The following is a 21,768-nucleotide window of genomic DNA, read 5'->3' on the forward strand; positions in this document are numbered from 1 at the left end:
AAAGCGTAAGAGAATGTTATTTATATTTTATTAATGTAATGAATATAAGAGTGCTAACCATTACCCACTAATAGAATGTTTAATGAGCTTTATTATAACAGAATATACTGAGGGTGGCAAACACAACCTTACCCTTTAACGATTAAACCTTTGTCATTCCTAACCAAACTTTTCCCAAACCTCGCCCTTTTCAAACTAAGTAATACCCTCTCCACTAAGTTCTATCCCAATCTCCACATTTACCTTCCACACAACTTTACAACCCATAACACCCTAATCACTCATCACATCATCACACTAACAAACGAAAAACATTACATAATTAATAATATAAAAACGCCTCCCTCACAATACAGATGCTTTTACAAAAGATTAACAAAAGATCAATAAAATACCAACAGGAAGTACAAATTTTTTGATTCAAAACTTGATACCTGCACTAAATTAATATCATTCTTTTTTCTCTTAGACAACTCCAGGTTGAAGCATGCAGCACTTATGAGAAAGATCAACTATAACTAATTTCAAATACGATTAAAGATTTTGTTGAGGATATGGCTAAAGCTGAAAGGATGGTGAGTTTAGATCTAGAAACGAAGTTTTCTGATAAAAAGAACTACAAATAAAAAAAAAACAAGCTACAAATAAAATTAAAGCAGATAAGACCATTTACATTAATTATATAGAGAACTTTAATTTCTAAAAATTACTGTTCAGAAAGTATTTTATTTACGCCAATTCAGAGTCAGAATCTTCTGCATAAATAACCATAAGAATAAAGATGGCTCTGTCTTTGTCTACCATGGAGGATATATAACAAATGCGCAAAGATGATTTTCTTAAATTGAAAAATGAAGTATTTTTAGTGGAAAATACCTCATTTTTCCATGTAAGAAACATGTTTTTACCAATCAATTTATGGTAAAAAAAAATAATAATACTTTAGATAGGTTGGTATCAGCCTCGGTATTGACTAAAAAAACTTTAAATCCACATTATTTAAGTTTGTTAATTGTTGCCTTCCGACAAACTTTTTCCAGAATGCTTTTTATCTGAGATACTTTAAAAAAAAACGTTACGAAATAATTCGTGAAAAACGTGAAATATTCCATGTTTTAAGGTTGCTCAGGCGTATAAAAATGAATAAAATTAAAAAGGGTTTGAACATTATGTATACTTAACATATACTTTTCACGAACTTTTTTCATAAAAAATTTGTGAACTATGCTTACAGACAAAATATTTATTTTTTATTTTCTTTTTTTGATAAGTTGTGTTTCCATTAATAAAAAACAAAAAAAATCTTGTTTGTCTAATTTCTTTAAAGTGTGCCATCATAGGAGCAGTTAGTTGCCTATGATGGCATACTTGTATTTTTTTCTTTTAATGGTATAAACTTATAAAAAAGCAAAATAGTAAAAATTCTGAGGTTCATTATTATTCTGCATGCTAGAGGGAATACACCTATGTCAAAAATTATTTTTTAAGTTTTCAGGTAATGACTCAGAGAAACGTTAAAGTTAAGTATGCCATCATAGGCACCTTTCCCCTACTTTTCACGAATTTTTTTTCATAACGTGTTTTTTTTAAAGTATTTTCTTAACAGGATTCAAATTCGAAACCGAAATGAAGATTTTCCCAGTTCTGTCATTAAACTTCTGTCAAAAAATCCACTGGGAATATTTCATGTTTGAAATAAGTTTTCTATTAAAAAACTTTACTCACTTTAATTTGTATTTACAAGTGTAATAGTTTTGAAATGAAGCTAACTTATAGACAAAAATTTTCACCACTGTTAAACTCATCAAACGTTAAATTTAGCAGTTATTCAAAAAATCTTTTCGTAATTCGACAAGTTAATCGTCATTTGAGTCAAGTATGTAATGCCTGAAATTTTTCCTTTCAAAAACAAAAATAGATAACAGTGAAATGTTGAGCGCTCAATAAATATATACGATCCGCAACAAAATAAAATGTTTTTATATTTTAGAACTAATATCTCGTATGAGTTCGTCGCGTTGGTTTGACAAGGTTCTAACTGATCAGCGAGTAGTTTTGAGTAAATCAATGTTAAAAATTATTATGCTCTACCATCAAAAATTATTAAAATCCATCGATATTATTTTTTACTCGTCATAACATAAACATTTGCTATAAGTATTACTATTTTTTATTAAAAGATGAATTCCCCCAAAATGCAGTTAGAACCTTGTCATAGTGAAATAATCTAACTCTCAATATGACAAGGTTCTAGCTGCTGTTTAACGGTAGTTAGGAACATGTTAGTTACTTTAAAATTTTGTGACTGAAGCAGTTTGTTACTTTAAGTTTTGTAACTGAAACAATGATATAATAAAAAGCTGATTTTTATAAATTAGATTATTGTTTCAGTCACGAAACAAGGTTACAACATTTTGTTTACTTTTTTTTTTGTACAACATTTTTTGATACATATTAAAACAATAAATTGGTTTTAAACTTAAAACATTGGAGATTGCTGCATTCTTTCTGTTAGGTTTTTCATTGAACTTGACATTCGCATAGTTCATAGGTTCATTGCGATCATGGCTAGATTTAAAATGTATAATGTGAGATGTTTGAGTAAATTTTGGCCTGGAAGGGAATACTTCATAGTGATTGAGTTAATGTTAGAATTGTCTCTTAAAAAATGTAAATCAGCATTTGATAATATACTATTCCGATTTTGAGGAACGCAGGAGTCAGACCAAGTAATTAAGTCACTTACGTCGTTTTTTTCTGCCACATCACTCAAAATTTTGCAAAAGGCACTAGCAAGATCATTGCCGCGTTTTCCCGCCATTGATTCAGTCCATAATGCACAGTACACTTTTTTGGTTGATAAAAAAATAAGCTGTCAAATTATACACGCTTAGTTTTCTCAGATAAAAAAAGGGAACTAATTTCTGCATGTGGTGTCAAAATAACATTTTGAAGGTCAAAAAGTAAAACCGAAAATTTTTTTTCTTTTTTTTCTTCAGCACGTTTATCTCTCATTTCTTTTTTAAAAACTTGATGTCTTTCAAAGACTTCTCTCAATTTTTCAGACATAGTATCAGTGTTTTCAGCAACTTTAAACTTCTCACAAAGGTCGCATCTATCCTTTTTGGGAATGTGAAAATCAAGATTGAATTCGGTGGAGAAAATATGGTAGTACATAGATTTTTTTACTGGCTTAACATTTTCGTTTATACATTTCTCTTTTTAAAGATTATACATTTTTGAAACATTAAGGTGTGACTCAAGGTATTCTCTATTGGTACTTACACGACAATAATGCGACTCAACTGTTGGAAAAGATTTTATATGATTCCTAACTGAGCTGGCATCACTGTGCGGTGTACGTTTGCCTTTCATGATTTTACTTTGTAGATCTTGTGCACGAGTATTTGTTTTAACATCTTTGGTGTTGTGAGCTGTGTAAATTGGTTTTTTTGAAATTAACAGCGTAGTTAGGTAAAATGTTTTGCAAACACGGACTTTTTCTCCTTTTACATGAAAAAAATACCAACAGGCGTACTTCCTTTTTGAAAAAATTTGTTTTTCAGCGTTGTCATCAGTTTCTTTACTTGCAGTTTCACTATCAATGTTTTTCTCGTGGTTTCTTTTTGGTCTGGCAGTGTTGTGCGATTAGTTGTGTTGTGCGATTAGTTGAAGTAATAAAGAAATGCCTCTTTTCAGTAGCTGAATTTAAGGCATAAAATGATAAAAAAAACTATCGTTTCGCTCATCTTCTGATATTTTCTTAGCACATTCGTACTTACAGTTTGCCAGGCAGTTATTTTTTGTTTGAATGATCTTACTCGGTACTTGTTTTCCTCTTCGACTTATAACTTTGTCTAATTTTGACTTATAATCTGTATAATTTTTACCAGCTTGGTATGCCTTTTTTTTTATTATATCCCCAGGTTTCAGGTTTAGATCACTGTTGTAAAAAATGACCAAAAACTACTTTGAGCTGACCCGAGAAAACTGCTTTGACAGGGTGAAACTACAATGTTTCCTGACTCCAAAAATGTAAAATTTGAAATCTAACTATTTCGTCCGAGAAAATAATTTCGATTTTTATTTTTTAGTACTTTGCACAATAGGGCGAAATGACAGCTTTTCAAATTTTGCATTTTTACAGCATTCAAAAACTCTTCAAAATAAGCATTTATTACTCCAAAACATAACTGTCTAAAATTCACTTGAATAATAGTTTATTCTGACACAACTGATATAGTTTTTCATTAACAAGATGGAAATAATAAACACTTTCTTAAATAATTCTTTTAGTTATTCTAAGCCAAAACACAAAAACAACCTCTTGATTCTAAACACATAAAGAGCAAATGGTACATAAAATAAATTCTTCTCAATATTTGATTCTTCACAAATGCTTGCTGTTGTAGTCCACAACACATGAAAGAAGCCTCTTTGCATACTCAGGATGATTGCGGTCTCTTTTGTATCTCTGCCAATGTGAGCTGAAATTATGATGCATTGATTCTGTTGCCTGCTCACTAAAGATCCCCAAGGGAGCCCTTTTGATCTCAATGAATTGCTTCACATGGAAGAAAACAGCATGAACTTTTGGAGTCACACTGGTGTTCATGATTGCCAAATATGAGTCTCTGAAGCGATCAATTTTTTCAGAAAAGTCATCCTCCAGAACCATACCAAAACATGCTGTCACTACAGACTTAAACTTTCGAAGGACATCAATGATTCCAAAGACTTGAAAAGCAGACTCAGTCTCTGCAATTCTTTGAAGGAGGTCAAGATTGCTGAGAAGCTTGTGACAGGCATTCCCTGCAAACTGCCCACCATGGTATGGTTCTTGTTGAATGTGGAGAGCTGAGGGCCACTTGACAACATTGGGCCAAACTTCTGTCATGGCTTTGTACATGTGATTGACCACACCAAGGAGAAGATGGAGTTCCATTGGTGGTATGAGCTCCAAGATGAGTTTGTTTTCAGAACCAGATAGCAAAGGCTCATGCACTACATTGCCAAAAGATCTTGCCTTTTTGATATCACCACCAGACTTAGCAAACTCTTGATAACAGGCAACAAGTGAGCCTAGTGTCCTCAAAGATCCTGATTGAGAAAGATGCTTTGATTCTGTGTTGCACCAAGAGTAAGGGTGAGTACTTTCATGGGTCTGAAGGCCACAAAGGATGTTGGCAAGTTTCATGTCGCATGAGACAACAAAGTTGACTTTGTCTAACTTGATTAAAGACAAGATCTGCCTCACATTTTCAAATTTTTCTGGTAGTCCTTCTGATAAAGCCACAAGCATTTGACGCTTTACACTACTGTCTTTGGCAGTCCTCTGAGTTAAAAGTTTTTTCCGTGGTGGTGACCTTGAATCACAGTGAGAATCCAACTCCATGACGCCAAGAGAAACTTTTAGAAATCCTCCACCTCCATCAATTCCCAACTTGACAATATGATTCTGGAAAACTCTTCGAGAAAGCAGGACTTCATTCAAAAGCTCGGCAAGATCCTTGCAATGCACAACCACAAAGTCAGTGGAGTTACTCTCTGATAAAACTTGGATGCTGGTTCGAGTAAAAAACTCAGACAACTGTTTGCCAATGGCTTCAAACTTAGCTAGAAAACTAGTCTCCACAATCTTGGTGTCACTGACTCTGTTGATGGTTGATGCCAATTTCTTCATGCCAAGGTTGGACAGTCCTGTGTTTAGCTGAATTTGTACAAGATCTTCAGTTTTGATACTGGGTTCAGGAAAAAGAGCTCTTGCACTTGAGCTTCCTAAAAATGAAATTATATTAACACTTTTTGTAATTTTAAGTTTTAAAATTAAAGGTATTCCCTCTGAACCTGCCATCTTTATATGTATATATAAAAGTATCACCTGTTTTAACTCTAAGTGGTGGGCCGCCTTTAGGATGCGATATTTTGGCAGTACCACCAGGTGTGGAAGGTCTAGTAGAGATGACTTGAGTAGCTATTTGCTCTGCAGTGAGTGGATTAGCTGTAGCTAGCTGCTTGAGATTCTCTCTAAAAGTGAATGGAGTGCACTGATGTGGCAGACCTCTTCCAACTAGACTCAAACAATCACCACATCTTTGAGGGGTACAATCTTCCACAGGTTTAGAATAGTCCACTGGGCTCTTCTCATTCAACTTCAAATGTCCAACTTGACAAATAAGACAGTTGCAACCTTGATCTCTTGTTGGTGGTCTAACTTTTATAGATGAGAAAGGAAACAAAGGTGGCAGGTTAACATCTTTTCCTTCATCTTTTCTCCGAAAAATTGTTCGACATGAGTCACAAATGCCTCTTGGCACTCTGGTATCAGTCAAATCAAGACTTGTATGGTAATGCTTGAGGATCTTTTCAACAAGGAACTGTGTCAACTCTCGAGAGCACTTCTTCAGACACAAGACACAGACAGATTTCCAACAATCTTCATGATTTTTTGAAAAATTTGGCATTTTGAAATTTTTCTCACACAACTGATAAGTGAAACACTTTAAATAAACATGTTCACTGCCAATTCCCGGAATTTTTAGCTTGTTTACAATTTTGATGCAAAACTTAAAACAAACATGTTCACTGCCTATTCCCGGAATTTTTAGCTTATTTACAATTTTGATGCAACAAAATGTTTATAATATAGTTCAACCATGAAATTGTAGGTAAAATTTTATCTTCTGAGTTAAAATAAATACAAATTATACTTGCTATATAGACTGTTATGTTTTAGAGTAATAAATGTTAATTTTGGAGAGTTTTTGAATGCTGTAAAAATGCAAAATTTGAAAAGCTGTCATTTTGCCCTATTGTGCAAAGTACTAAAAACTAAAAATCAAAATTATTTTCTTGGACGAAATAGTTAGATTTCAAATTTTACATTTTTGGAGTCAGGAAACATTGTAGTTTCACCCTGTCAAAGCGGTTTTCTCGGGTCAGCTCAAAGTAGTTTTTGGTCATTTTTTACAACAGTGAGATATTCGTTTTCGGAATTTTTTCTTAAATGTTTGTATAACGTGATCCCTAGAAGATTAATATTACTAAGTAATATCTCTAGTATATTATTATATACTAATTGAATCTTTCTTAGGTGGTTAAAAATGATTCATTTTATATATAGCAGTAGATTTTAATGTAAAAATCACTTTTTAGATGAAATTTTTATGATAAAAACAAACCAAAAATATAATAAAAAATATTTATAATTTAGAGGATGATCGAGGGGGAACAGTACGTATTTTGCTTACTTGTTTGTAACTAATTCAGCGTTATTCGTAGGTTGTACATTCATGTCTATCTCAAAATTATTTTCAGTCTATGCTACATAAACATTAATCACAAAAAAACATATATATTAGGTTAGTAACCGTGTACTTAATTCACAGCAGTCTTCGCCTCTTTCACTGGTTAGAGCTACAAAATTGTCACTGTCATAACTGCTTTTGATAACAAATACTACTCTTTCCATTTTCTGTTGATATTTTGCTTAAAACGAAAATTAATACTTTTCAAATTGTTTTTTTTTTAAATTCAAACATTCAAAAAAAACTTTCAGAAAAATTCTTTTCAAATCATTTTTAAAATCTTTTTTTAACTACGCAGCCTGTTTTTTATTATTGCTACAAAAACGTTTTACTATAAGTTGTTTAAATTTGAGCATTACTGATATTTTTGATTTAACAAGTTACAATAAGTTACTTTGTAAGATCAACGTTCCAAAGTGCACATACAGTGGGTGCAAAAAGTATCCCAGACAAAGGAAAAACTTTATTTAATTAAAGACCATTCAACAAAATAACATAAATAAACACTATTCTAATGTAATTTTACATGGGAATTACAAATATCATATCAAAACAACAATATCATTAAATGTTAACTTGAGAGTTGCAATTTTGTAAAAGTTAAGTTCAAAAAGTATCCAACACATCTTAAAAAAGAATTTGATTCGCCAATAATTTGTCATCCGTTTTGTTCGAGGGAATATTCTAGAATCAGAAAACGTTGGAACATTCTAGAATGCAAAGGAACGTCATAGAATTTTTCTAACTGCAGTCATTCATTACCTGACATCTTCATTGGAAGGTGGCCTAAATTTTACGCTCTTCAACAATGCCTAAAACCGCAGAATTGTCTGAATCAACTAGAAAATCAATTATTCAGCTGCACAGAGATGGTTTGGGATATAGAAAAATTTCATCTGTGTTAAATATCCCAATTTCGAAAGTTGGTGATACTGTTCGGAGGTGGAAATTCTTCCATCTTTCGACTAGTCTGCATCGTTCAGGGCGTCCTACAAAAATGTCTGACCGTACAGCTAGGAATTTTGTTCGAAAAGTACAGAATAATCCTCGATTGACTCGCTCTAAACTGGAAAACGACTTGCAATCATCTGGGACTAAGGTTTGAAAGAATACAATTAGGATAGTTCTTCGAAAGGGAGGATTCCACTCTCGGTCACCAAGAAAAACCCCTCTCTTGAAGGAAATTCACGAAAAAGAAACGCCGGAACTTTGCTGAAGAGCACTTGAGTAAACCTTCAAGCTTTTGGAATAAAATATTATGGTCAGATGAAACTAAAATAGAGTTGTTTGGTCGGAACTGTGTCAGTCGTGATTGGAGACAGAAGAACTTTGCGTTTCACCCGAAGAATACCGTCCCAACAGCGAAGTTTGGAGGTGGCAGCAAAATGTTTTGGGGTTGTTTCTCTTCTGCAGGCCCTGGGGAATTGGAAATCATAGAAGGAAGGATGAACTCCGAAGTGTATTGGGGCATTCTTGAGAGATGTCTAGTGAAGTCAGCCGAAAAATTGAACCTTCCTCGAGCTAGGATATTCCAACAAGACAATTCCCCTAAGCACACGACTAGGGCAACTCGTGCATGGTTTCAGGAGAGGGAAATTGACTTATTGGAATGGCCAAGTACATCACCTGACCTCTATCCGATTGAAAATCTTAGCGGGAATTGAAATTGAGGGTAAAGGAGAGAGATCCAAGAAATCTTATCCAATTGAAAGAAATATGCAAGGAAGAGTGGGCTAAAATTCCTATAGCATATGTGCTAATCTTGTGAACAAGTATTCCAATCGTTTAGAAGCAGTTTTAGCTGATAAAGGCCACATGACGAAATATTGAGTAAATTTTTTACGATGTGTAGGATACTTTTTGAACCTTAACTTTTACAAACTTTCAATTATCAATTCAAGATTTAATGATATTGTTGTTTTGATATGATATTTGTATTTCCCATGTAAAATTACATTAGAATAGTGTTTGTTTATGTTATTTTGCTGAAAAAAATATAGTTAAATCGACTTACCGTGAGGGAATGGCGCGGCAAATTGTACTTACATTGACTGCGATAAGTTTGTAAATTTATTAATGCAAAAACATCATTACTTTTAAATAAAAAGATAACTTTAGCTCATAAATCCCCTTTTTTTTGAATTATGATTTTGAATTATGAGCCAGTATTTTGTTTCACAATGTGACAGGAGTAAATTTGAGTAACGTTATAAAAAAGATTTTTTTAAAATTTTCAAATCATAGCTTTAATGGTATTTTATTCTACATTGATGTCAATTTAGAACATTTTTTGTTGATTTTTAGACCTATTTTTTATATGATTTTTGTTGGGTATAAAATTCTCTATCATAATAATTAGTTAATAAAAACCAGCAAGAGATTATTAAGTTATTGTTAGTTAGAACCTTGTCAAACTAAATATTAGTTAAATAACGTTGCAGATAGAACTTTGGCACTTTAGCAGTTTGCTTGTTTTGCGCTATATCGTTGTAAATTTCAGCTTATTTTGTTCATTGTGATTTAAATAATCTAATAAAATGATAAAGTCAATATTGGTAAAAATTTCAGTTAGAAACTTGTCAAACCAACGCGACGAACTAAACAGTACGTGCGTTAGTTGAAACATAAATAAAAAACTAACAAGAATTAAAATTTTCTTACAGTAAAACTTAATATCACATAAACATATCGCATGATATTATCATGTGATGTTTAGTTGGATTTTAATTTATTTTTTGCAAAAAGGTAAAAAAAAGCCGACAAGAATGCTCAAGTTTCTAGAAAGTGATAGTTTCCTTTTGTTATGATAGGAACATTTTAAAAAGAGATTTTGCTCTTTCTTATGGTGAAAGCGATGCCTTCGTCTTTGTCTATCATGAAGGAAATGTAACAAATGCGTAAAACGAAGTATTTTCAGTGGATATTTCTCCATCAAAGAAAATCATGTTTTTCCCAATGAATGTAGGGTAAAAAACAAAAGTGACACTTTAGTTAGGTTGGTGTCACCCTTGGTATCAACTAAAAGACTTTGGATCCACCAATGCTCTATTTAAGTTCGTTCATACGTGCCTTGCGATAAGGATTTTGCTGCTTTAAAAAGAAAACAGATTAAATATACACCAACGAAGTGCTGAGCAAACGAAATATTCTTCGAAAGGTCAAAAGTTTGAAGTGATTAAAATTTAAACTAATGAAATTAAAGGCTACAAGAATTGCTGCCCCCAGAATTATGTAAAAGATCTAATATGTGCCATCAATGTTTCTCAGTTTTCTTAAATAACCCATGATAGAAAGAGTCTAGGATTGCTAATGTCAAATCACTTCGTTGAAGGTATTTCAATGAGTATATTTCGATTAAAAAAAATTCAACTAAGCCAACTTAGGAGCAGTTTTTCAAACGGAAAATAAATTCATTTTTGCCGAAACTTATTTTTGTTACTTTTGGATTCTATACTGTAAATTACACAAGTCCAACTATGTTAACAAGGACAGAAAAAGTTTATCCAATTCATTTTCAATATTAAAATCTTCAAGTGTTTTCAAAAGGGCTTAATTCCCCGTATCAGAAAAATATACAACAAAAACACAAGTTAAATCTTGCGCAGTAGCTAGTTCTGTAACTAATTGAGCCTAAAAATGATTTCTAAAAAAAAAAATACATTCAGAACTCCGAATGTTATTTTTCAAATTAACCTCTGGACAACATTGGAAAAGATCGAAAATTAGCGAAAAAGCGCCAGAGATAATCAACTCCTATAAAAACATCTGTTATAGCTTGCAGATATAATAACAAAAGTAGTAAAGCAGGCAATCTTTGCAACCGGGACATTGTAGGTGAACTCAGTTGGTATAACACCAGCTACTTTTTGTACTTCAGGATTACTGCTATTGTTAGCTATAAGTTTCAACCAAGCAATAATTTTAGTTATCTTTGAATTTCCTTTAAAGATCAATTAACAAAAAAAATTTTAAAAAAATATCCTAAAATAAAATAAATTTTTTTTCTTTTTTTATACCAGTCTTAAGAATCTTTTTTTTTTTCAGTCTTTTTTTAGAAGCTGTACAATGAAGAATTAAAAACTAAATGCTTTTCTTCTGAAGTTTTTTAAATTAACTCAAACAAAAAGACTAGCCAAGGAATGAATACTTTTGTTTGCGAAAACATCCAATAAACTATGGTCTTGTGTAAAAAAGTTGCAAAACTTTTCCAAAAGATGTAATGTCATTAAAAGCATGGTTTGATATGCAACAAAACCAAACATTTCCTAAATATAGCGTTGATGACGTATGTTATGCACAAAAAGTTTGGCTCTATAACTTAGCATTTGTTCTACATGATCAAGCAGTTGAAAATAAAGATAAGAGCTTTGTTTATACCTGTTGGAAATTCAGAATGGTAAAGATGCAATGAAGCATCTTCAGCCCTGATTCAATATTTGTCTAAGTTAGAAAAAAATTTAATCAAAGAAAGAGAAGCTAAAGTGCATTTAGATCTTCTTTTTTTTTTCCTGATGCTTGTTCATCACGGATCACAATCTTTATTGCTTTGTGTTGTTTAAAAGATGTGGTAGAATTCAGTGTTATGATTAAAGCTGTCAAGGTTTTTTCCACTTACAGTTTTTTTACCTCCACAGTTTTTTTACCTCCTGGTTGAGCTTTTAGTCCTGGTGAAAAAGTGATACGCAAAAGTGAAGATGATCAAGAAATGGTGAAAAAGATTCTAAAAAGAAAATAAATCAAGTAGTGCATAGTCCTGTTTATAGCAATTTAATTTATTTGCTCATTTACGAAAAATAAAGGTTCCATTTATATTGAAATACTTTAAGATAAAAAATAATAATTCTATATATTTTCTGAATCCAGAAAAGATTCCGAAAAAGATAGCATCAAAACAAAAAATTTGATATTTTTAAAAATTTTTCTTCATTTTTTTTTACGCCTGAGCAACTTTAAAATGAAGGTAATAAGTTGAAGAAAAAAAAAACATGTAACTTATGCTACCCAAATTCAAAAACTATACTTGCCGAAAAAATGTTTAACTATCCTAGATGTTACAATATTGAATAGGACAAATTATATTTTTTCAAGTTGTTTCTTTATGTCGCAAATCCTTCTTATCAACGAAGCAGTATTCCGGATTTAAATTCACATTTTTATCTCTACAAAACGGATACTTATAGCGTGACTTAATCCATTATTATACTTAAATACATATTTTACAATGCTAATAATTTAAGAACATAAAAAAAGAAAATAATAAAAAGACATGTGCCTGGGACTTAAAGAATGCTGCCTTAATTTACTTGCTGCCTACCTGCGGTACACGATTTCACCCCCACCTCCCCTTAAAGGCCGCTACTGTATAAACTTCTTACATAATGAATTTTTTTTAAAGTTTTTTTTTGAGTCAAGGATATAATTCCTGAGGTTTTCCTTTCAAAAACAAAAATAGATAACTGTGAAATGTTGGGCGCTCAATAAATATCTTCTATACGATCCGCAACAAAATGAAATGTTTTTATATTTTAGAACTAATATCTCGACACTCCACGGCCAACCACTGACAAAAGACTTCTTTTTATGTTATTATGAACTTATTGAAATTTACAAACACGTTTGCGAAACAAACGTTTTGGGTAAATCAACTACGGTATTAACTGGAATTAAGCATTGGCGTTACCGCACCGGCGCACAGTGGGCCAGAATGCACTTTTACTGGACAAAATTCATAACTAATTTAATATTAGAGTTATATTTACTAAAATTAGTATGAGTACTAATATGATGTCTGCGCTTTTTATGAAGGTAATATTTTTTTATTTCGTTGCTATGGATACCTTTATTTTGCTTAGCAACAACCTACTTTTGTTATCTGCAGATATTTTATAAGTGCTATATTCACTAAATTTGGCATGAGTACCAATATGAGATCACACTTCTTACAAGAGTGATAATTTTTTAAATTTAGTTGTTATGGATACTTATATTGCTTAGTTACCGGATACTTTCTTTAGTTACAAAGTGGTAAATTGATATTTGAATATCTTATCGGATTTTTGACCCACCTATATTGAATAAAAATTGAGTATTTAGGTAAATAATGTTTTAGGAATAATAAAAGCAAAAAATAGTGCAAGAAAATGTTATCAATTTTAAATTACATCAAAAAATTATAAAACAATAATATCGTTTGAAGATTGTTTAAGTAATTGTAAAACATCTGAAAGAAATGCTTTATGATTTGTTTGGTGTGATGTTGATTTACGCAATGATGAAATAACAGGATCACTGGAAACTAGGAGTCTATTGATAAGATCAGTATTTGTTGCTTTTCTGGATGTTTTTCGGCTGAAATTTTCGCGATAAGATTTAAAGTCTTTATTTCTAGCCTCTTGAGCTTCCTCTGACATAAGTCCGATGGGTAATGTAAGGCTTTTAATTATGTCATGTCCATGTATCAATACTTTGTGAACTGATTGAGCCATGTAATACCATGGATAAAGGGACACATATAGTCTAAAAGTGTCAAAACAATAATCCTTGAACTTTAAGCAGTCTATTTCTCCTGAAGAGAGCGTTACCAAGATAATGTAAAATCTGAATATAAGGTTTTGGTCAATACCCAGAATTTCAGCTGTTTGTTCATATGCTGCAAAAGCACGCCTTGAGGTATTGCCATCATTACTTGTTCCAGAACCACCACTTTTAGGGAAATCAACAACAAGTCCCATTTTGTTCATAAAATCAGTCTGAATCTTTTGTTTAGCTACAGATGCCTTTTCTTTGTGTTCTTTAAATCTTGCTTGCCACTTTCTTGTTTCTTTTTTATATGCAATGTGCAATAACATCTCAAAAAATCGAATCCATGCATGAAGACTGGAAAGACCATATTTGAACTCTCTGTTAGTAAAATCTATATTAAGGATATCAAGACTATTCATATTTTTTGGAGAGACACCACACACTGAACAGCATTGGTATGAGTTATTTTATTCAGATAATATTGTTTGAACCTTCCCATCAATCATTGTAAGTTCAATAATACTATTCACTTCAATAGAAGATCCGCAAACCTCTAATAAAGTCATACCCAAGCTTTCTATCTCACTTTTAATGTACTGATCTTCTTCAGTCACAGATTCCTTGGATTCCATTTTGTATGCAAATCTTATGGGTCTACAATAGGCTGTGAAGGACGACTTTTGATTTCTCCAAATAGGCACCTTTTCGTTGCTGTTGTTAAATCCAGTCAAATCCAATGGGACAAGACAAGTAATAAATAATGATTCTTCACGCTTTAAATCTCTGTTAATGTCGGGTTCTGATAAAACTTGTTTATAAATGCTTTGGCCAGTAGCACCATCAAAACCAGCCTTACACGTTAGTGTCATTGTTTTTATTGCTTTGTCGTTCAATATCAAGTGCCTTAGCACAGGTTCCTGAACTGCACAGATTCTTTGCAAAGTATGAGTCATTAAATCTTTTAAAGGAACTGAAGCTGAATAGTCCTCCACTGTTATGTTTGCAGGATAACATTTCAATTTTGCATCTCTGACATCATTGTAAGCGGGGTAGATGTTATATTCTTTCTCCAAGGCTCCGCTTCTAATCAATTGATAGGAAGCTTTTGTCAGACTTGCATCAATTATTAAAGCCAGTGCTTCGTCTGCTGAATATTTAGTTGCTTTATCTGTATTTGATATATTTAAAACATTCTTGGCAGCAATAACAACAGATTCATCTCTAAATTTTTTATTAGCAGCAAAAAATAATTCATTGGATGAATGAGATTCAATTAAACAAGATACACGCCGTTTTTTAGTTTTATTAGAACTATTATCAAATGCAACTGGTTTTCAACCACGTCTACTTGCAGTTGGTTCATTGTCTTTTTTTCTGACAATTAAATATTCATTAAGCCAGTTCACAAACTTCTTTTCAAAATTTTTCACAGTATAGTTTGCAGATTTCCACTTTTTTTTATACAAGTAAACAAATCGTTGAACAGCATGTCTAAAATCAACGTCTTTAAAATCAGCAAATTTTGGCTGAATAAATTTTAATATATCTTCAGTAATATTTTGTTTTGAAATACTAAGATTGTTTTTTTGGAGAAAATTATGAATGTCTAAGTTTAACAAAACCATATCTAAATAATTATTGTAACAAGTATTTTGTATTTAAAAGTAAAATGTTATAATATATATGCCGCCTGGACTTCTAATACTTGTTAGTAATTAAGTTACTACAAGTGTTAGTAATTAAAATTAAAAGTAATTAAATTACTGTCAGTGTTAGTAATTAAATTACTAACAACTACCGAAAATATGTTGTTGCTATGTTATGCAAAGTAAGGTATCCATAGTAACCAAATAAAGTTAACCTCATAAGAATTCTGAATCTCATTTTAATACATACCCCCAATATTGTGTATTTAGCGCAAGTAAAATACTGTTAAAACAACGTTAATGTAAAAATGAGTTGTTGCTATGCAAAATTTAGTACCATAGCAACCAAGTTAAAACATACATAAAATCTGAACGGGGATTTAAGGGGACGAGCAATCAATTAAAACTCGATTGAAGCATCATATAGCTCAAATAAATATAAGACAACACATGGCAAATTGTGGTAATTATTAGTTATTGTGCGGCAAAAAATAAGTTTCTTAAGAAATTTTTTTTTTTAATCTGTGATTTTCAAAGTATAACTGAGATAACATGCTATGACAAATTTATTTCACACATTGGTTTTTCTTATCTCTAAATACTCTAGAATAACATGTACTAACTTTTTGTTTCAAAAACGTAGATGTAATTGAAATATAACACAACGTTGATGTCACCGTTAATTACTTATTTATAATTTTTTTTTTTTTTTTATTTTATCTCAATATTCAAATGCTTAGAGTCCTGGTAACTAAGGGATTTAATATAAATAAATTATCAATAGATTTCTCCTAATATATGTAGATACTAAAATTAAATAGGTTTTCAAGATTAGACAATTAAATTTTTCCCATTTTGTCCACCTACTGGCCCACTGTGCGGCGGTAAAAAGTTTCGGTAAAATGCGATAAAATGCGTTTAACGCATTTTTACACCTTCTTTTTACAGAAGACGGTAAAATTGCGTAAAATCGGTAAAACTGCGTAAAAATGCGTAAAAACGATAAAGACGGTAAAATTGCGTAAAATCGGTAAAAATTGCATAAAAACGGTAAAACTGCGTAAAAGCGGTAAAAATTGGTAACTCCGGTAAATTGTGATAAAAGTTAATAAAAGAGGTAATTATCATGGATAAAATAGCGTAAAAAATTCCTTTGTTTTTATCAAGTCGGATAGCCGTTAAATAATTAATTTCCTCCTAAAATTAAACTAGCCTCGTATATATCTTGATTAAAGTCAAGAAAGACTACCAGTCTTAAAGTTTTTACTTTATTGATCTGATTTGTATACCAAAACCACTACCAAATGAAGGCATCTTCAAGAAACTATATCTTTTTGGAATTAACTTACCAAGCTTGACAGTGAGGAGGATAAAATCTCTAGCTCTGGCAAGAAATCAGGGTTTACTAAGTGCAATAAGTACAAAAAAGTGATTAAGCTGTCTTAAGGTTGCCCCATTGGAGTTAAAGCTCACTTAAAGTAAGTATTTTATTCTTACTGTAGTTTATTTTAAATCGCAGTAATTTTTGCGTAAATGCGGTAAAATGCACGAAAACCTAAATTTCTGAGTAAAATGCGACATTTTTTAAATATATATATATATATATATATATATATATATATATATATATATATATATATATATATATATATATATATATATATATATATATATATATATTGAATTACTCAAAACACATCAAAGTGTCTTGTGGTTCATGTATTTATTTTTTATGAACTATCTACTATTGAAACATTGTAATTTGCATCCTTTTTAACTTTTATAACTCGGCTATTTTCTTTGAGATTCTGCTATCCAATATCTTTTTACTAAACGCAAAAAACTGATAATGAAAATAAGTCTGATAAGTCCAGTACAATATCTTTTAGTTTTTCGGTAATCAGCAAAAAAAAAACGGTAAATTGCGATAAATTTGCATATTACGCATTTTTACGCGAAACTACCGCGGTAATTACGCATATTCCGCATTTTTACGCTTTTTACGTAGATCTACGCAAATTTAAGCAAATTTAAGCAAATTTAAGCAAATTTACGCAAATTTACGCAAAGTCACGCAAAGTCACGCAAATTTACGCGAACTTACGCAAACTTACGCAAACTTACGCAAACTTACGCAAAATTTACAAATTAAATTAAATTTACGCAAATTTACGCAAATTTACGCAAACTTACGCAAATTTACCGACGATGCGGTTACGCCGATGCTTAATAAAGATGCATTACTTTTCGCAAAAAGAAATATTAAACAAACATTAAAAAATGATGACGAAAAACTAAGCGAAATAAAAGTGCTTTGATATTGTGAGGACGGCGCACAGTGGGACGAAATCCCGATTTCATGGTCAAAATTCCCAAATTTTTTTCCCAAAAAACCTACATAAGAGTTTTCGAGGTCGCTGATTACGAATCTGAGGTCAGACCGTCTCGTAGCTTTTGTGTATTAATTGTAAAGGTACAAGAGAAGTATAAAAAATGCTTTCATCAGATTTTCCAGTCTTAGTAAGTTTTTGTTTATAAACACTTTGACCGCTGCTTCCATCACATCCCCATTTACAGTAAAGTACTAATTTTTGCAGAATTTCCGGATTTAGAGTATCAATGACATCAGCCTGAAGTTGTATAATTCTAGATGTGGTATGATCAAGTAAAGCCTGTAGTTCAATTTGTGCGCACGACTCACTAACAGTTGTGTACACAACTGATGGATAACAACGTTTTTTTGCTTTTTCTTCTTTAAGGTATGATGGGTATAATTTGCATTTATGTGCTCAAGCTACAATTCTTGATAGTTAATAAGATTGCTTTGATTCTCCTTTCTCAATCATTAAAGAAAGTGCTTCATCTGGGGTAAAAGGTACTTCATTTTGTGAACCAACAGCGGATATATATTTTGAGGCTCATGTTGGGGTTGTTAACGTGACATCTTTAACAACTTGAGCAGCATCTACTTGACAAGAAGCCTTTAAACTCATTTAAGCAGCATATGCCAATTCTTCTGTAGAAAAAGTAGAACGTACTTCTTGAGTCTTTCGCCTCTTTGATCTATCACTAAATGAAGCAAAGGATTGCGAAGGTCGCCCACATGTTCCTTTTTTATTATCATTCTTCACAATTTTCTCAGGTGTTGTGCATTCAGTATTGAATAATTTTAAAAATTGTACTGTGCCTTTCAACCATTCTTCATTTTTTTTTCAAAAAAATCTTCCCATCTTCCTGCTGCTCTCCATCTCGATCGAAAATTTGAAAATAACCGTGATAATGACATTTCATCCTCTCCTACTTGTATCACATGTTCCGTTTTTTTGAAAATCGCATCTGTCAAAACATCAATGATGAATTTATATTCATTTTTCAAACCATAAAGAATATATATTTTCTTGACAATTCCATATTTGAAAATTTGGAAGACTCTGTAAAAAAAAAAATACAGTTATAACTGCTGAGAGTGCTTTGATGACTATTTTATAAAACTTTGAGATTATCATAAAACGGAATAGGAAGTAACTTGTAAAGCATATATTTAAAATAATAAATTATTGTATTAAAACGTAATTAGTGCCATTAAGTAATGTTAATTAACTGTTAATAAGATTAATGCCGCACCACAAATTCCTCCTTAAAAACTAGTCTCACTATCAAAATGGCACTCAGTGGCAGCCAGTTTTTTTATATGTTGTATTTAACACTATACACTATCAATTCCTTGTTGAAAGAAGGTGGATAACCGCGATTGAATTTTTAAAACGACATTAGAAAATCAATTTCAGATAAAAAATTTACAATTTTTTATGTTTACTTGTTGCGCGATTTAAATATTAAAAAAATTAAAATTAGCAATAACGGTGCATAACCATATATTCTACATGCCCCCAAAAAGTGATTCCATTTTGCCGAATTCCAATTGAAATAGTTTCTTCAGTTTAACAGCACTTTAAAACAGGCAAGAATTTTTCAACGCGTCCACTTGTTTAGTGCGTACCGAACGGAGGCTAAATGTCAACTGATGTCCAGGCCACCCTAAAGCAGGTATATACCTGCCCTGTTCGGAAATTTGTTTTAGGACAATCTGTAAACAAGATCTGAACGTAAAAAGAAGAAAATATAAAACTCAAAAATTTGACTTTTGGCCGTTTTTAATGATTTAAGTTATTTAATGTTTTTCGTTTGTTGCGTAGGTAAGGGTAAGGGGATGTTTGGTTAGGAATGGGTAAGGTTTATTTGTTAACTAGCTAAGGTTCTGTTTGCCGTCTTCAGTATATTCTTCTATATAATAAAACTCAACAAATCTTCTATTGGTGTAAAATGGTTAGCGCTCTTTTACTTATAACGTTTAAATAATACAAACAGTATTTTGTTACGCTTCTTACAGTGTTCAATACTGTTTATATCAATTACTCCTCTTTTTATACCTTCTTTTTATTACAAACACCTCTTCTTTTTTTGGATCTTCTGGTTATTCTCCTTCTATCAATATTAAAATCTTCTTCTTTTTTTATTCAACTGCATATTAAACTGCTTACAAAGCTGCTTGTTCATCAAAGTATTTTTCTTATCTCAAAATTCTCTCTTCTCAAAATTCTTCTTAAAAACTTTCTTAAAACTAAACTTCTTCTCTTTAAAACTACTTCTTCCTTCATCTTTTAAATCTCTTCTTCTAACCTTCAGTTTTTTTTTTGAGCTTTTATTTTTTTTTGGTTGTTTTTCGGTTGCAATGCCTATTCATTTTTTTTTTAACGTGGAAGGTTGATGAGTCTTCGCGTTTACGTCTTTTCCCAGTTGTTAAGCTTTTATTACGCTTTATCGTTTATGCGTCTTCGTGTTTACGTCTTTTCCGAGTCGTATATAACTTTACTTCTTACGCTTATTCACTTATTTATATCAGGAGTTGATGTTATCTTATGTGCGTCTTTTCCGATCACTGTTTTTAATCTAGTTCTCACTCCTCACAATATCATCCAGTCGCCATAAATCAAGCCATTCTCTATATAATGCTTAGAGTATGCTTAACTAATATCTTAAAATCTTTATGAAAATTATACTCTAAGCAATGCATATATGAAAACATATGGAAAACCATGATATAGTATCGGCAGAGGTGCAGTCATCGGGAGTTCCGGGAGGGCTTTGTGTGTTTTGGGGTACTAAGTCTTCACCTACCCCTAATGTTTAAGAAATTGCGTTAAAATTGTTGTAGGGGTATGTAAAAAAATAAAATAGAGAGCCCTCCTTTGTTAAAAGCTTACAACTTTAACACTGACAATCTGCAAAAGTTTTTTAAATTTTGTAGCACTTTTGCTGAACAAACACAAAAAACTGATTGTAATAAAGAAAACTTTTATAAAAAATATAGCTACCCTCTATTATTAGGTAAGAGAGGGTAGGTAGAGAAATAGTTAAGTAATAAAATTGTAATCAAAACTGCTAAAAGTAGGCAGACAAATCGTAGAATAAGAGTAAGAAGTAAAAACCTTTTTTATTGTAATATTGTTAAGGGTGGTAGGGTGCTCTCTGATAGGAGGAGGGGTGAAGTGTGGTAAAGGAGTTAATAGAGGCTTATGAAAGTTTGGGTTCGAGGGTGATATGGAAGGAATGCGGAGATTGACGTTGAAGTTAAGGGTCTGGCGACTATTTGGTTAGTAAAGTGTTGAGGTTGTGTTTTCCGTCTTTAGTAAATTTTCTACTAAACAATAATTCTCAATAAAATGTTCTAATAATGTTTTATGATTAGAACTCTTTTATTAATTACGTTACTGATTTTACAAGTATTTTCTTACTCCTCTTGGAGTGTCTAATACTATTTTTATTAATTACTCCTTTTTTATTGTTTTTCTATTTTTAAACGAATCTCTCCTTATTTTTCCTCATTTTTTTTGGTTTCTCTTCTTATCAATTATTTACATGAAAAGTTGATGAATCTTCGTGAGTACGCTTTTTACCAGTCGTTGTTTTTAACTTAATTTTCTCTCCTTACAATTCAATATGATGAAAATCCTTCTGTTATAAAAACATTCTTAACCCTTATCTGGCCAACATAAAACCGTGTAGTAAAATTGAAATACCTTAATAGCTCATGTATACTGCTGGGTGGAAAACTCCACGTTTTAAAATTGTAAACTATGTTGCTGTAGAATTCTAATTTTATCAAAAATTTTCTATAATCTGATTTTTATACATCATCCTATAATACATCGCAGGAGGGGTCTATTAGACCAATGTGGGCCGGTTAAAAGAAAATTAACATAAAAAAAGTTAATATTTAAATTTTAATTCAT

The 21,768-nt window shown here is 31.5% G+C and overlaps 1 protein-coding gene and 1 pseudogene across 1 annotated transcript; both read right to left on the reverse strand.

Annotated features, from left to right (window-relative positions):
* Positions 1-4,104: 4,104 nt before the first annotated feature.
* Positions 4,105-6,959, reverse strand: LOC149876440 (uncharacterized). Its single transcript, XM_090075406.1, has 2 exons — positions 5,882-6,959; positions 4,105-5,778 (listed from the first exon to the last, which is right to left on the reverse strand). The coding sequence occupies exons 1-2, from the start codon at positions 6,462-6,464 to the stop codon at positions 4,391-4,393; spliced, it is 1,971 nt and encodes a 656-aa protein (XP_089931532.1). The 5' UTR covers positions 6,465-6,959; the 3' UTR covers positions 4,105-4,390.
* A 6,518-nt stretch (positions 6,960-13,477) lies between these two features.
* Positions 13,478-15,515, reverse strand: LOC145193985 (uncharacterized; annotated as a pseudogene).
* Positions 15,516-21,768: the final 6,253 nt, after the last annotated feature.

The sequence above is a fragment of the Hydra viridissima genome, unplaced genomic scaffold (assembly GCF_058129835.1).
Source record: "Hydra viridissima isolate aposymbiotic clone 2 unplaced genomic scaffold, HvirCarnegie_v1 scaffold_20, whole genome shotgun sequence".
NCBI lineage: Eukaryota > Metazoa > Cnidaria > Hydrozoa > Anthoathecata > Hydridae > Hydra > Hydra viridissima.